This window comes from Eleginops maclovinus, chromosome 1 (assembly GCF_036324505.1).
Source record: "Eleginops maclovinus isolate JMC-PN-2008 ecotype Puerto Natales chromosome 1, JC_Emac_rtc_rv5, whole genome shotgun sequence".
NCBI classification, from domain to species: Eukaryota; Metazoa; Chordata; class Actinopteri; order Perciformes; family Eleginopidae; genus Eleginops; species Eleginops maclovinus.
Genome location: NC_086349.1, coordinates 8,026,323 through 8,043,036, shown reverse-complemented (window position 1 = coordinate 8,043,036; position 16,714 = coordinate 8,026,323). Strand labels below are relative to the sequence as shown.

The 16,714-nt window shown below is 40.1% G+C and overlaps 1 protein-coding gene across 2 annotated transcripts in view; it reads right to left on the bottom strand.

The window, feature by feature from the left end:
* The window catches only part of tafa5l (TAFA chemokine like family member 5, like), a 47,882-nt gene that overhangs the window by 15,130 nt on the left and 16,038 nt on the right, over positions 1–16,714 (bottom strand). For both annotated transcript variants that reach the window (XM_063911144.1, XM_063911227.1), the window contains one exon: positions 5,165–5,292. In XM_063911144.1, the coding sequence (XP_063767214.1) occupies positions 5,165–5,292 (128 nt within the window). The remainder of the gene's footprint in view (positions 1–5,164; positions 5,293–16,714) is intronic.

Genomic DNA, 16,714 nt, shown 5'->3' with positions numbered 1-16,714 from the left:
AGAGAGTTTCTCTACTGAGGAGAACAAACTGCACTTGGCACTAAATGTCATGGCAGCCTGCCTTTTACATTTTTACATTTCCTATTAACATTTTAGACCAAAAAGGTCACTAGATGGGGGGTCAACAACAACAACAACTATTCACCTAAAAAGGAGTGTGAATATTCAAAGCAAATTTTATGCAAACTAGTTGTTTCAAGACGTATGGGTCAGTTTTAAAAATCCCCAATTATGCTTTTGGGGGTTTTCCCTTTCCTGTAGTGTGTTATATAAGTTTATGTGCATGTAAATGTAAAATCCCGAAGTTCCCTCCAGAGGGAGTTTTTTCTCTCCCACACAGCCCCCCTTCCTAAAACGCATCCATTGGATTCCTTTGTTTACTTTCATAACATAGTGACATCACACTGTAACGCCGTGGCTACACTGGACGCGCAACTGAAGCGCAGCGCATGTTGGGCGCACGTTCTGCAGAATGTATCATTTTACTGGCTGCAGCGCACATACAGCGCACGTTCTGCGCAACGTACAGGCAAAACAAGACTTTCGTTGTCTTCAGTTTTTGGATCCAGCACGACAACAGTGAAACTGCAACACCGAGTTTGTGTTTCATCCATCGATCGTCTGTCGTTATCTTATCTGTAGGCTGAATAATTTGGCTAATGAATTTTGACGACAAAAGATATCTCCATGGCAACTTGTCTATCAGAGTCTCCGGTGAAAGGAACATTTATTCATTTCCTCTATACCGGTAGTTGAATAAAAAAAACACACAGACATATGTTATGACCCATTTCTCTGTAAAAAGGGTCGCGCACACCCCGCGCAAAAAAATATAAATAGAAGACTGGTCTATTTTAGCAAATCTGCGCGGCGCTTGCGGAGCACTTGCGTGCTGCTCTCACGTCTGGTGTAGCCACTTTCATTGATTCCAATGGAATCTATTGTTGCAACATGCGCTCAACGTGCGCTCAACGTGCGCTCAACGTGCGCTCAACGTGCGCTCAACATGCGCCGCGCTTCAGTTACGCATCCAGTGTAGCCACGGCCTAACACTCACACTTCTATTGCCTAGTGCTCAAACACATTGTAACAGAAAGTCTACGGGGCAGGACTTCTCAAAGCGGTAGACCAATCACAACAGAGCCTGCCAGCTAACCAAGCAGAACAGACTGGGCTCTGGTTTCAGACAGAGGGTGAAAAGAGATGCTGCAGCACAGGCACTATGAGAAAAATAAAGACCTTTTTTAACATTAAAGCATGGAGACATGTCACAGTAGAGGCTCAAACCTGAAAATGAGCAGAATATTTGAGTCTAGCAGCACAGAAACAGCATACACTGTAAGATACATACAGTATAAAACCTTGGCTGCTAGATTATGAAATGCTGTTTAAAATGTAAAAGCAAATATTTCCATCTCTCTTGTTAATATAATAAACAATATGTTCAGATGTTATCAAAGTCTGAATTTCTTTTAACTTGATGTCTACTGTTTTCATCCCAACATTCATATATATATATATATATACATCTAAATTAGCTTGTGAAAGATAAGCTATTAACATGAGTAGGTGACATCCATTTTTTTCATGTGATCAACATTTCATTGTCAGGTTAGACCTGTAGGTTGTGAGCATTAATTAAGCTGCCAGTAAAAACTGAAAAACTTCAATTAGTATATTTTTATGTTTAGTTACCTCACAATTGTTGAAAGCTGAAGTTAAACCACAAAATTATCATTTGTATATCAGTTACTCAACTCATGTTACCTTGAATTACAGTAGAACACGTTATTGCCTGCCTCCACAGTTAAAGAAGATACAAATATAGAGATATATTGATGAATGATGAATTTAGGTAAGCAGGGGCCAGAACATCAACACCAAAAAGAATGATCATTTTGTGGGTGGGTATTCCGTTAAATAGATTTGATAAGCCATCATTTAATACTGGATTTATATTTGATAATAAGCTATGGAATCCTATGTTTAATGACATTAACAGCATAACATTATATAATAGATGCCTGGTCTGCCACCATCAGGTACATTTTGTCAGTTTATTTCAGCGTCTAACTCCACCTACGTAAATCCTATGCACGGCTGCATGAATAATGAGTACAGTCACTATCAGCTTTCACAGACACATATTATCACACAGAGTGCTCCTATATAATATGATTATGAACATGTGAGGGGAATTCTTTGACAATTAAAACTCCCTATGCTCAGTTACTTGCACACACACTGATGTGGAAGGAGAGGTTGGCCAGTGTCCGAGATTCAGCCTGGCCCTCTATCCCGATCCCTCTCTTCTCGCCACGCTGAACTCTGATCAATACATTTTATAGATTTCTCATTTTCATTTATCTTCCAGAGTGGGCTTTCCTCCCATTTCAAGTCTTACAACCAAATACCTTTGGATCCCTGCTCTCTTCTGCTGCCAAATCCTCCCTATCCCTCCTTTTCCAGCATCACTCCTGCAATAAAACTCTCCACTGCAACAGCTAATTAAGAATATGCATCGGAACACGTAATCTGCATTTGTTTTTGTTAATGTATGTACAAAGGCAAAACACCAACCCAAGCGTGCTGTCAGGGAAGATTAAAGCACGATGGGGAATGCGTGCATGAAATGTGATGCAGCTTCCCAGGGCTGCTGGACAGAGGAGAGCAGGGGAGAGGGATGAGAGAGAGATCAGCAAGTGAGGGAGATAAAAGAAAGAGAGGAAAATCAAAAGATCCAGTCACTGCTTGACCTTTGGACTTGTGTACCTGACGATGAGGACAGCAGTTTCTCCTGCTCGGTCCGTCCTGTCATCTCTTGCTGACATCAACATGCTGTATTGTGCTGTTTCACTCTCCCTGTCTCTGCAAATTACATCCCTCAATGGACAGGAGTTTAGACCGGAATCGGGATAGGCGGGCGACTGCTGAACGGAAACATACTGTATACATACAAATACTAGTGGAGCCAGTTAAAGGAGCAATGTGTAGTGCCCAGGCACCTGCTCCAAAGAAATAGAGGGCAGCTGTACTACTGGGTCCATACAATCTAAATGGTCCTTAAAATGCTAATCGCTTAATAATAACATCATTTCTTATCAGTTAATTGTGTCTTTGGCCTATAGTGAACATAAGCAAGCTGTGGGTTGGACTGAATCCAAATTGGAGAAAATGACATGCAACTTTGTCTGGTGTAACATGTGGATAGGTGTCGGAATTTAGTCCAAAAATCAAACAATATGTCAAACCGTACAGAGACCACGGATTTATTATTGATGACCTGTCAGGGAATCTGCTGCTTACTATTTCATCTTGAGGAAAAAGTGGCATTTCAAGAGAGGATGGATCGGGGCTAGCTGGTTAGCATGATCATTATAGTAGCTTTCTCTGTGAAACAATAGAAACATAGTTCTTTACTCTTTAAAAGTGCAATTAGGGCAAAATCATACACATTGCACTTTTTAGGGATAACGCAACTTTAAGAGACTATATTTGGGATTAGCGGGCATTGCAAACATACAGTATGTTAGGTAATCGGAGGATGATGGTCACCTAGTGAGAAAACTAGCATGCAGAAAACTTTCAGGATGTTACATTCAGACCTGTTTTTTCTCACACAGATTTCGAACAGTCATAATGGTTATTTCTTTATAAAAGGCACAAAAGACAAACAGATCATGTTAACCTTCAGTCAGAGTGATAAGAGTGGCTGGCTTTGTGCTTATTGTGAATCGTGTAAGAGTTAATCACAGAGCAAAGCCTCAGTCAGCACTGCAGCATTGACAGCTCTGAGGCAATGAATGCATGTTGCATTGTGAGTGGAGAGGAGCCCAAAGAGGACCAGATGACACCATATTGAGGGCTTTAAAAATGTAACATGCTTTGTATTCACTTATATCTTGCACAAAGTCAGGGAGAGGTCATGGGCTCTTTTTGTTCTCAGCACGACACTGATATTTCAAACGTGTAATCTCTTGTTTGAACAAATTATTGAATCATCATTAATTCATATTTGAAACCACAATTTGTCAGTGTTAGTATTAAAGTACGTTTCAGGTAAAACCTCTGATAATTGACTACACACGTTGGTTTTGTTGGGTGAATAAACATGGAATTAAAGGGGACAAGAAACAGTGGCTGAACTCCTTTTGGTTAAACTGCTCAAACATGGTGCCTAGTTACGGCTTGTTACTTAGGCCAAGAAGCTACTGTTATTTCTGTATTTCACTTAGTATTATGGATCACAGGTCAGACACACACATCATTTTTCCCTTTTGTTTACATTGCAAGATTGGACATTTGGCCTTTGCGGAGGTCTGCACCCTCTGAATACCTTTCAGCTTGTTTATATGATCTCCATTAGCAATAACTGGGGTTCAAGCTGTATTGGATGTGACTCGGCTCAAATCTAGAGAGGTTCTGCAAGGAAAGTGTTCAAATAAATAGTTTTTAGTTTGGGATGAGATACTGCAATTGATCCTCCGCCAATAAGGTTATGTTTTCTGTGTGGTTTGTTGGTTCATATGTTTGTCAGGACAACGGAAAAAATAGTTAAACCACCTTGAAATGTGGTGGGAGGGTTAAACATGGCCAATAATATCCCATCAAATTTTGTTTTAAAAAAATGTATCAAAAACCAGAGTACCCAAATTATTTTACACTAATGTAAAAGGGCATTGGCGGAGGTCCATTACCGTTAGCTTGGCCAATATTAGTCAGGGTTACTCAAATATATTTCATGATATTAAAGCTGAATATGAAGATGAAGTTTGGTAACCACAACGATTTGGTATGGATTTTGTCAATGATAAATTGGTAGCGCAGCTTTTCAGCAGAGAAAAGACAGTAAAATGTTGGTTAAACCTATTAAAGGATATTTTCAGAACACTTTGTGGTACTGAAGAAGTTATACCCAGAAGTTTGGTGGCCTTTAGTTTGACCCAGTAGGGTTTCACAAGATTCATTTGTGGATGGTAATTAGTAGTATTGTAGTAGCGAATCTTTAGGGAGACATTTCTACACTTTTGAGAGTCGTTGAAACCTGCTGCCACACTTCCTTCAGCTCATGGTGGGGGGGGGGGGGGGTTTACCCATGCTGAACCGCCAACGTGATGCTGTTAAGTGCATATGGCCTATATTAATGTCATGTATTGTAAATTACCGTGACAGTCTTGATGCGACCGCTGCCTCTGGTGCAGGTCCAGCCGGATCGGTTGAACAGGAGGCTGCAGACCTCCCCCTCCAGGCAGGGAGCCATCTCACACCACTGACGGCTCCGCACGATTCGCGCTGAGAGGGCGAAAGACAACAGGGCAAATTAGACCGACAGATTCACAGATCCATAGAGAGACTTCGAAATGTCAACATTTTCTGGCACATACAACAAAACTGTCCATTTTATGCTCACCAGACCGAAAAGCATCTTTATATGTTGGGATCTACAAGCCTGTAGACTTTTAATTAGACTCTTGTTTAACCACTGTGTCGGAATTGCCTGTAGTTGTAACCTTTACAGACCAGCTGGCGGTCCATAAATTACTCTCTCATAATGCTAGTTTTCACTGCAGCTGCACAGAAAGATAGTCATTTCTTTCCTTTTGACTTTTTACTGCAATTTTCCCCTTAAAAAAAAGGCTTTTGTTCAGGCGAGTCTATGTAAAAGGTTTAAGGTTGAAAGTGAGGTGAACCCTTTTTCAAGACAATGCTTGATTTTATTTCATTAAGCAGCAAATAACAGTTTGTTGTCCATGCTCCACTGAATGGACGGCGTGACAAATAGTTTACCTGCATGCTTTTCAAGTAGTCGGATGCTGCCTTTCACCGTCAAGGCCACACATATTATGCAGCGTTTCAAAAGAATCTTGAGCATCTCTCCTCTTGAAGCTTTTAAGGTCAATAGAGTTACATAGCAGGAGTAACGAAGGTGCAGGTTCATTGTTGGTTAGCAACAACTGCTGTTAGTCAGAGACACCTTATTAGGAATAGGTTTTAGAAGTGTTTTTCTGTTATTGTTATTGCAATGAATTTGTACTCACGATTGCATGAAATGTACATTTGTTTGCTAATGATCATGTATTTCTATTTTCAATGTTAAACAAATTATACATTTGCCAGAGTATTGGATAATAACAATTTATTTTATAAATATAGGTTGCACACTTTTTAAGAAGAATAAATGTCAGACTATATAACGTCTGGAGAGAACAGGTAAAGAACATTTACCTATTTTTTGAGGATTTTTGTTTTATTTGACTTAGCTCAACCCGATCGTCATTCCACAAACCCCGAAAATACAACAGCTGCCCCAAATACCATAAACCACATCCATGTGACAATAACAGAAATGTGTGGTGTTAACAAATAATTATAATAATGAAACAACATATATTTCAATTTAAAGATTCAGATATGAGCCCAAATAAAATGAGGTTTTTTTAATGTGTATTCCTACTCATTTTTTTGTGTCAAATTAAACAAAACAAAACAGTTTTTGATCCAGTTAATTCTAGTGCACAAATTATTATAGCATACATCAGTAACAGTTCTATATGTAGAGGTGGATCATAGATTGGAAAGGCAATAAAAAGCCAACATTTTTCAGTTTTCTTAAGCTTGTTTGTCTTCTGGAGGAATCCGGATGTCAGAGTGAAAGCCAGCGCTGCTCTCATTCTCCCTCTGCAGAGTCTGCAGTCTGTCTGCATGACATTGAATTAGCATTCGCCTGTAGTCGATGCTGATAAGCACTGATTGTTCTTTACACAGTGTGCTATAGCAACACTGAAAGGTTATCAGCTCTCTGCGGACCTGGCCTGGGCCACTGCTCCTGCCTCCCCGTGATTCCCCTCGGGGCAGCACATTGTGGAACGACGCAACACGGTCGGAAAATTGAAAGAGAAGAACTACAATTCGTTGAAAGTCCACAGGAGAGCTGAGAGGGAGAGGTAGGGGGGCGTGGAATGGGAGGTATATGACATTTTTGCTGTGAGGTATTTCTGGTCCAAGTCTTGTTAACAGTCTGAAATTGGTCTTTGGAGTGTCATACCCCGACTGCTGCTCTGCAATAAAGATCTGTCATCTTGTGCTATTTATCAAGACACCTTTATATACGCAACATATACACAACTACTGCTCTGTGGACACAAAGCCATTCTCTCAGCAAATAATAGATATTGTTAACACATCGCAAGCGGAGCAGTGTTTTTTCCTTAGTGTAGTGAGGCAGCAGAAGACAACGCAGTGAAACAAACACTCCAGGAATCTGTCATGTTCCTGAACAAAAAAAAGAAATTACCCAATCTGAGACAGAATGGTCATTTTGAGTTCACCCAGAGCAGAGGTTCCTCGGTGAGCTAGAGCAAATGTAAAGTGACCTTCCTCTCGACACGGCACATGGCATGGTGAATTTTCACTTTCACAGTCATCCCTCGGGTGTGACAAAGCGTAGATTTATCAGTCAGTCGCAGATGTAGTTTTGAGTACATTACAGGCCCAGCAAAACTCAATTTTCAGGGCATGGAATAAAAGCTGAGCTGGCAGAGCGGCAGGAGTGCTGACTAACCACGGAGTGCATCAGACCCAGCCAGCCCAAAGTCGCGGAGCTTGGCTAAAATAAATGCATTTTTCAGCTGTTGCCACGGCATCGAGGCACTCGATCGCTTGCCCTTGTTACTTCTTCAATGCCATCCATGACAGTGTGACTTGATCTATGATGACTTGATGCATTTCCTGGTAAGCCGTGCGGCTGTCTCACAGAGGTGGTTGGGATTAGAGCACCGCCATGATAACTTCATCAACAAGGGCATTGTGAATAACATGAGCAGCTACAAAACCATGCAGTTTGGCTTGAGCCTGTCTCCATCCATCAAACATGTCCTGTGTAATATGCTGGCACACAAAATTGTGGACGCAATTAAAAAGCATATTTGGTAGAACCACCCACACACACACACACACACCCACACACACACACACACACACACACACACACACACACACACACACACACACACACACACACACACACACACACACACCGCACACACACACACACACACACGCACACGCACACACACCCACACACACACACACACACACACACACACACACACACACACACACACACACACACACACACACACACAAGCCTCTGAGCTGAAGCTGTCTGCTGCAATACTTCATTTTACAGTATCTGGTACATACTGCTATTATGTGAATGGCAGAGAATTATTGTGGTTTTATTATGTTCCGGTTGAACATGATTTCAGGCCTGTTGTGTAATGCCCGCCTGATGTTCGGCAGCAACAGAGGTGAAACAGCTGGCTGTGGTGGTGGATAGAGGGAGCGGGCGTCTGACCGTCTGGTTTGACACCTGGGTGGCCCCATCCTGTTGCCGGCACTTTTGGGAGTACCACCCAGGGGCCCGGGCCAGGCTCGTCAGCTGCCACGGTCCCGGCTGGGCTATGGTGCTGGACCTCCAACTAAATCACATGTAACACCATCTGTCCCCCGCGCACAGTGCCAAGCCCGGCCCTGCCTTGCACAACACAGCACTGCCAGACGAGACTCGGAGCATGAGGCACAACAGTGAGTCCTCATGCAGACGCGCTGCTTGTCTGATGTAACTCTGCAACTGCAGAAGCAAAAAAATAACATCAAATTTTAACTGAAGCCACAGGCACTCATGTAAAATGCATTAACATGAGGAACAAAGTGCAAAAAGACACAAATTATGCTCAATGAACTAAAAGACAACATAAGGTATCTTCTGGAAATTTGAAAATAGTCCAAACAACAAGACTATCCAACTAGCTTAGCCAGGCTCCAGAAACACCAACAGGTTTTTACAGGCTTTGTGGCTGATCTTAATCAAGCTTCAACAATGGATGAAATTGTAGCGGCCAGATTTTCAGCCCTCTGTCCTGCTACGCAACACAACCCGCTACCAGAGGCCTGATGGTCGTTCAGTTGTAATTATGACAACAGGATAATCCCACATTAAACACATTTTAAACACAGCCAGCAGCCAAGCCACAAATTGTTCATGACAAACTGTGTTTAGTTTAGCAGGCTGTTCAATTGCAGTGATTTTTTGTAGACTTGTTTTCAAAATTGCTTTCCTTTTTCTGTATTTCTGGCTGGTTCATCAAGATTATCATCCAACCAGGAAGTAAGCCAGATACAGTATAATAACGCCCATCTGGTAGCATCTTTACGTGAACAAGCTAAATCTAGAACTGACTAACTAACAAGCCATACATACTGTAGTAAGGTTTACCAGTAATAAAATCTTAACAAGGTCATTCATTTTTATTTTGCAGCTGACTTCAAAATGTTGATCTGTGGAAAACTAAACACACAAAAACATACAAAATCTCCAAATAACAAACACCCTGCGAGAAATATTGATTTTTCTGATATTTCTGATAAATGTTACTGTTTGCAGAAAGAATTCATTTGTTTTGGGCTGAAAAAACCTACCACGTTTATCTGAAATATGTAATTGCTTGGTTTTACTGCTGTTGACTTTGATTGAACATTTTGGCTGCATTGATTAGAAACTGAGTAGCCATTTAGTGGTTCTGTAGAGTCACAAATTACAGATAGTATTCAAGTAATAAGAATATTGTCATTCACTGTTTGTACTATTACAAAAAACAAGTGATTCCCTTTAATTTGTCATTAGCACATGTCTTTTGAAGCTAGGAGATGCAGGGCTGCCTCTAATGAAATGATGTGATGTAGTATAAATAGTAATAAAGTCATTATAGGTTGGATGCAGTGTTCGATGAATGGATGAGTCATAATTGAAGAAGAAATGGAAGCTGTGTCCCATTCAACACCAAGTAAACATTGATTTAATTTAAAGGATCCCATTATACTAATTTTCAAGTTCATATTGGTATTTTGTGCCTCTACTCTGACATGTCTCCATGCTTTATGTTCAAAAATATCTTTATTTTTCTCATACTGCCTGTGCTGCAGCACCTCTTTTCACCCTCTGTCTGAAACCAGAGACTAGTCTGCTCTGATTGGTCAACTGCTTAAAGATGTCCCGCCCCTTCGGCATTACACATACAATGTTTTGAAGCGCTAGCCAATCAAACCGCAAGTGTTACGTAGTGATGTCCAATGTTCCGGAAGTAAACAAATGACTTCAATCATTTAACATAATTTCTATAAGATATCCATTGTTGGAGGATCAGTGGAAAACACTGATGATCATTTCTTTCCAATAGTTTTTCCTTTACACTTCTTTTGTAATTGCTTTTAAGCTACTACTAGATTTTCTACTACTACTACTACTACTACTACTACTACTACTACAGTCAAAGTCACCTACTGTTAATGGAACTTTACATATGGTTAACAAGTGTTGTCACTGACACTGGCTTAACAGTATTACAGACAAATGAATCCATGAAAACATTACTGCTGTTAGAGAAAGGAAATTAAGCAACAAATTAGTTAGTTATGACCTGACAGTGTTTTGTGAAACGCATAATATACTGAATATATCAACAACAGGTAAACATGGGTGTGATGAATTTCTATTACCAGCAAGCATCATCAACAGCAAAATAAAATTAGAGCAGATCTGGCAAATAGGGAAATGTAATCTAATAGTTTTAAAAAATTATTTGTCAAAAATAAGCTTCTCTCAATCAAGGTCTGCAGCTGAGGTAAATAACAAGTTCAACAGCAACTGCGTGTCTGAATTATTAATCTGAAGAAAGCTAAATCTCCTTTCATCATTATATTATGGCTCATTTAGTGTCATAATCACGGTGTGAAAGCAGAAGCTTGCAGCCAGTGAACAAACTGTCTCCCCGCAGCCTGCAGACTCTTATCACGGTGGCCATCAAGCCTCATACGATTACAGTGTGATGTGGTGGCATGGCAACAACGGGCCGAGCACAGAGAAGGGGAGAGGGAGCAGCAGAAAGTCGGGGAGCAGATTAGAGTGAGAGCAGGGATACAAGCAAGGAAACGCACATAATCCTCTTGTGTACAGTGAGCAGACTAAACCTGCACAACGGTGACACACAACAGCACAAAAAGAGGGCAGGAAGCTTGAAATATGATATCCTGAAAAACACTAACAAAAGGAACTGTAGTTGAAAAAAACCACTGCAGTTGTTGCATAGTGGGGGATTGTTCAGTGAATTAAGACAAAGAAGGAATAACAGAGTAAACACGTCACGCCGCAAGAACCACCATCTGTGCCAACCAGTCAACCGATTCTTAGGTAACTCACATATAACAAACTTTATTCGCTGAGGGGCTAATCAGCTTGTTGGTATGTCATTATGGAAGTGTGGAAAGTAGCAGGATAGCAAGGGAGATACTGCCGATAGTCCCCTTTAAGCTCCAGCTGCAGACTGTTGTCCCAAAGGCTACGTCAGGATTTTAGTTTCTATTCATTACAGGAAACAGCAAAGTCGTCCTAATGCAGGAGATTTTGCAGCTGATTGTTAATGCGCAGATGAGTTTCTGCCATTTTAACTCGCTGCATGGATGCACTCTGAAAGGTCAACTGCACACATGGTCAAACATCAGTGACGCAAAGCACCGTTCTGTACACATAATGCAAGAACATGATTATGTATATATTGTACGTTCTGTGCCCTACCTTAGCATGGTGGCGCAATCCAAAGTAACATACAGTAAACTGATGGTCTTTGAAGTTTATATTGAAGGAATCACTCATCAGTCAAACCTGCAGGGTACAGGCGAAGGTGTTTTTAAAAGTTTTAATCCCCCTGCCAAAAACATGCCAATCATAATAACTGGCAGTGGGAATGCTTGAAAAGTGTGTTAAGATGTGTAATTTCTGTGGGTATCATTAAATATCCAGGCTGCGGCACCTGAGACTGCACGTGACTTATGTATAAACAGGCACACAAACAGGCACATCCATTACTGCCCACTCGTCGAATTAATAATACAGAAAAGTCATCCAGGAGCCAAATGAATGCTGCGTCCCAGATCACATTACTAATACTACAGGGATAGCCTACATACCAGCCTACTGTATATAGTAGAGCTCCGTTAGTTTTACACATTAATGTACCTTTTTTACTAACAGAAATTATGGAATTGTTTAAAATGATATCAATCGATGGTACATGTGCAACCGGTGCGATATATCCTCAAATTAATTTAGGGAGAAAGTATTAGGAGCTGCCTGTATGAGGGAGGACTTTAAAACATATATATTTAAAGATAGCTCAATCAATGCAAGACATCATTTTGGTCCTGTCTTCATGTGCAGTGGGTTTATTTGGATTTGCTAATCCTGTAAATCGACAGGCTTGCTTTATACTTCTGAAGAGATTTAGCTGGAGCTGTCTGGTAATCATTCACAATTTGTTGTAATGTTTTACTTTGTACACCCATTGTGGACCATGTGTCCTTTAAAGTTACATTCTGACAAACATAGATTTTTTGTACAGACACCTTTTCTTAATTGCGGCATGTTTCCAGTATTAAATTAAAATCACAATTAAACCTAGTTAGCGTCAGTTACATGTTAGTGGGACATATCATCCTTTTCCTAGAAAATGATTATTGTGGATCTGTCTTGGGTGTTCTTTGATATTTATAATAATTGTGCTGGCAGGTTGCAATCCCAATAGAGTGGATGAATGCTGAACATCAGCATCATCATATTACCTGCTTAACTCACGTGATCAGGATTTTAATGGCAGAGACTCAAAGATGGCACACCAAGCAGACTTATTTTCTGACATTTATGTGGTTTTTAGGAAGGATTTTTAGCTAAGTGACTATTATCTTCAGCAAGTTTAGTTGTTTATTCCCCAACAGAAGCTCATTGTTGGCTTCTACTCCACCTTCGTTGGGTTCTATTCAGCAATGTAACAGTTGCAATATCTCTCTCTGATTTCACATCCATAAATAATCATCATTCATCCCACTGGTGTAAACCAAGATGGACAGTTAAGAACCGATTGTGAAGTTCTTATTGTCTCTGGCACTTTCCCTTTGAATTACATTTGGAAAAAAAACACTTCCTGAAGTGTTCTTCTAACAACATAACTTTCCTAGATTAGTTTTCACTCTCTGGGTCTTTTACATGCAAATGCACACTCCTGAAAAATCTGGAGAAATAAAAGGGAAGGGGACCTGACAACCACCCAAAGTCTCACCTGCCTCATAGTTCTGAGGGATTGTTGCTCCAGAGAGTCTATCTTATCTGTGTGTTTATATTACCTTGCCTTTATGAGTTTGTGACAATGTACAGTAAATACAGCCAGGACAGATTTAGACTGAAAACGCCCAGAACTGAACCGGGGACGCTGCTGCTGAGATTGGAACTGATACGATTTTGTTGATACCAATGCCATCAATGACTCTGCTTTTCGGTCTTCATTGATGAATTTTCGGTGAGGAATAAAAGATCAACACAGGGGTTTGATCATCTGTGTATCATTGAAACACAATGTACAACATATAGGTCTGCCTAATAACATTTGAATGTTATATTATATTACAAGGTTCCTTTAAGGATAAAACTCGGATAACAAATATAAAGTGACTCAAGAATTCTAAGATAAAAAGACATGCATGCCTAGCAATATTGAAATAAAATATAATGATTTTTGTCAAAGGAAATAAGCAACACAAAAATACTCCTTATCACTCTTCCATGACTCCTTGCTCTGCTGTTTTGAGAAAGACATGATAGCATCGATAAAAGGAATTAACAACCTTAAGAGACGTGCAGTTCTGATGGATTGGACGATTTGGAACCGGTTCTCAACTGAAACAGGTTCTCCAGCCCCATCTCTTTTAATGCATTCCTGTTTATACCTCTTTTTAGGAAAAACACCAAACAATAGTTACACATTTATTAGGATATACATAATATTATATATTATACAGTATATAATATATTAGAATTCTATGAATCACAAAAATGGTGTGGAATATCAGGTTTTTTGTGTCTGGCATTCAGACACTGCTGAGAGATTTCTCCTTTTATGTGTCTTGATCGGGGGCTTCGCCCACATCACATTGAATGTACAATACTTTGAACTCTTTCGGTGATGGGTGAAAGGCAAACTTTGAAGTACAGAAAGAACAGAAATACTTGACATTATCTGGTGAAAGTGAAAGCATTGAAATGATCGAACCATTTCTCCAGAACAAGTTGATGGTAATTATCTCACTTTCTAACCCATTTATTAATTTTAACTCAATGGAAAGCAAGCAAGGACTTGCGTCTTCTTTTGCAATTCAAAAATCTGATGTGTTGAAGGGAGGAACAAGTGAGTTCAAAATCCGGACAGAGTTCCTGACCTTTGCTTACTCACAGCAGTCAGTCAGCGATAGTGCAACTTTCATTAAAAGGTCACCACTCCACCACCACACATCTCAAATAGGCAGTGATCCATTCCCGCTGCTACTGTGGATGAGCTTTATTAAATTGACCCAGAGGACAGTGAGCCCTTGCTGTGTTAATAACAGCTCAGTATAAAAAAGACTGGAGTATGCCCAAGCTTCAGTTATAGATACAAATGAATTAACATGTCAGTAAATTGGTTTATGTGCTTAGAAGGGCAAAGAAGTATTTATTGGAAGTCACATGAAAAGCAAGTGTAAGTGAATATATCCCGAGTTAAGGTCATGGAGGATATCTGAACAGTGGCAGCACTACTGCATTTAATGTGATATGCAAAACTTCCACTTTAAAGCCTTGTGATGATGGATACCGTTTTCACTTGTCAGCAGAAAGCCTTTAAACGAGCCTGCGAGCAACAGGTTGCATCTTTAATGCACTGGCTATTAATGGAGTGTAGGGTGTGCTGCGGCGGGAAGCCAGTAATAATCAATTTCCAGCTGCTGTAATCATAGCTCTCTGTAAGTTAATTAGCATCTGTTGAGTGTTACAGAGAGGCGTCGCAGTGCTGGTTGAAGGCAGTGTGGGGGAGCATGACACAGGCTGTGGGATTGCGCTCTCATGTCAGGGCTATTAGATTAAGGCTAACATGAGTCATGGAGTGATGGAACTAATAGTGCATCTGATGCATGCGATTGTGCAACCCAATCACCGTCGCAGATGGACTCATCGGTCTTATCACCCTTCTCTAGATATTGTCCAATAATACAAGGCCTCTTGAGTCTTAATTCTTATCTTAGAAAGCGGAGCATCACACTACTACTCTATTGCAAGAGATCTTTATGCACCAGGATTATATTAAAAACATCACAGGAAGAGGAAAATTCAACATGAAAGAAACAAAAGAGGTACAAAGAGATAACTGATTTGCTGAAGCCACCCTGGCAGACTGGAGGAGCTGTAACGCAGAACACCAGTCACATAGGGAGTTTCTAAATGATTCTAAATGGCATCAAGAAGGGAGACAAGCAAAGTGACTATTGATTCGCTGGTTAAACTACCAAATTACATTGCCAGTTGCTTTTAATGGAGAAAGAAGGAAGACCATACTTTTAGTTCTTTTTAACCTTTTTCTTTCCTTGAGGCTGACTTTTATTCAATCTCTAGGATGGGCATAGGCGATATGTCCTTAAATTGGAGTATTTCTTTGATCAAAATCTGATGACTTCTGCTAGACTTCATTTGTTTCTGGTTCAGTTTGTTCCTAGGTTTATTTGTCTGTTTGTTTACAGGATAATCGAAAGAGCAAGACCAGATTTTCACTAAACTTGAAAAGGTTTAGCATCCTCCACAGAGGAACCAAATCAAAGTAGATCCGAATAAGGACCTTAATGCACATAATTATATTTTACTTTCTTTAACGTTATGATTTTATAGTTCATTTTCTGCATCATTAAACCAACCTGTCAGAGGCTCAGCTATGCTGGGCCGTGCAAGTGTTTGGTTGTAGGGTGACCGTCACATGCTTTTTGGCTCTGGTTATATTCCACATGAAGCTCCTTTTGTTATTCCCATCTTATTACACTGCTAACTGTTCACATTACATTATCTGTTTTAGATGGATCCTTTTGTTACCAAACAACCTCTGTACTATTGAAGATGCTTCATTTGGAAAGTGTGGAGGATTAATTGGAGCCTTCAGCAATGCTACTATGACTTTTAGCCATGCCTGTTTCCACTAAGAGTAGTCCTTAGATAAACATGGTAAGTTACACAATCACTTATATCACGGTACACATTTTTTTACCTCCCTACTGGTGTTCCTACTTTCTGAAACAAAATATAGGTCCAGTGTCAACAGACCAATAGAAAAAAACTACTGGCCCACTATTCATGAAAGGGTAGGAAAGGGTATATTTAGATTTAAACATCCCAGTAAGGCACACTGCCTTAGCACAATCAGCTTTTTCCTATACGGCCATCAAGCACTGAAAGATTATTCCTGCTGAGCTTAAAGCGCGTACAGACTTTGACTCTCTTTACAAAAAAGTGAATATTGAGCAATTAGTCTTGCCAACCCTAATTTGACCGTGATTTTTGTTTTAAAATTAGTTTAAACATTATAATGGTGCACATAAATGTGCTGGTATTCCTATTTTATGGATCTGTACTTTAATCGGCTTAATAATAGTTGGTGTGATAGAGTCTGAGTTATGTTTTTAGGATTTGTTGATTGTTATGTGTGTACCTGCCCAAGGAATGCAGATAGAAATGATCAGTTAGCTAAAGTCTAGCATATATGATCTCTTCTCTTTTTGAGAGTAATATTAATATGCATGTTTCGTGTTCGAT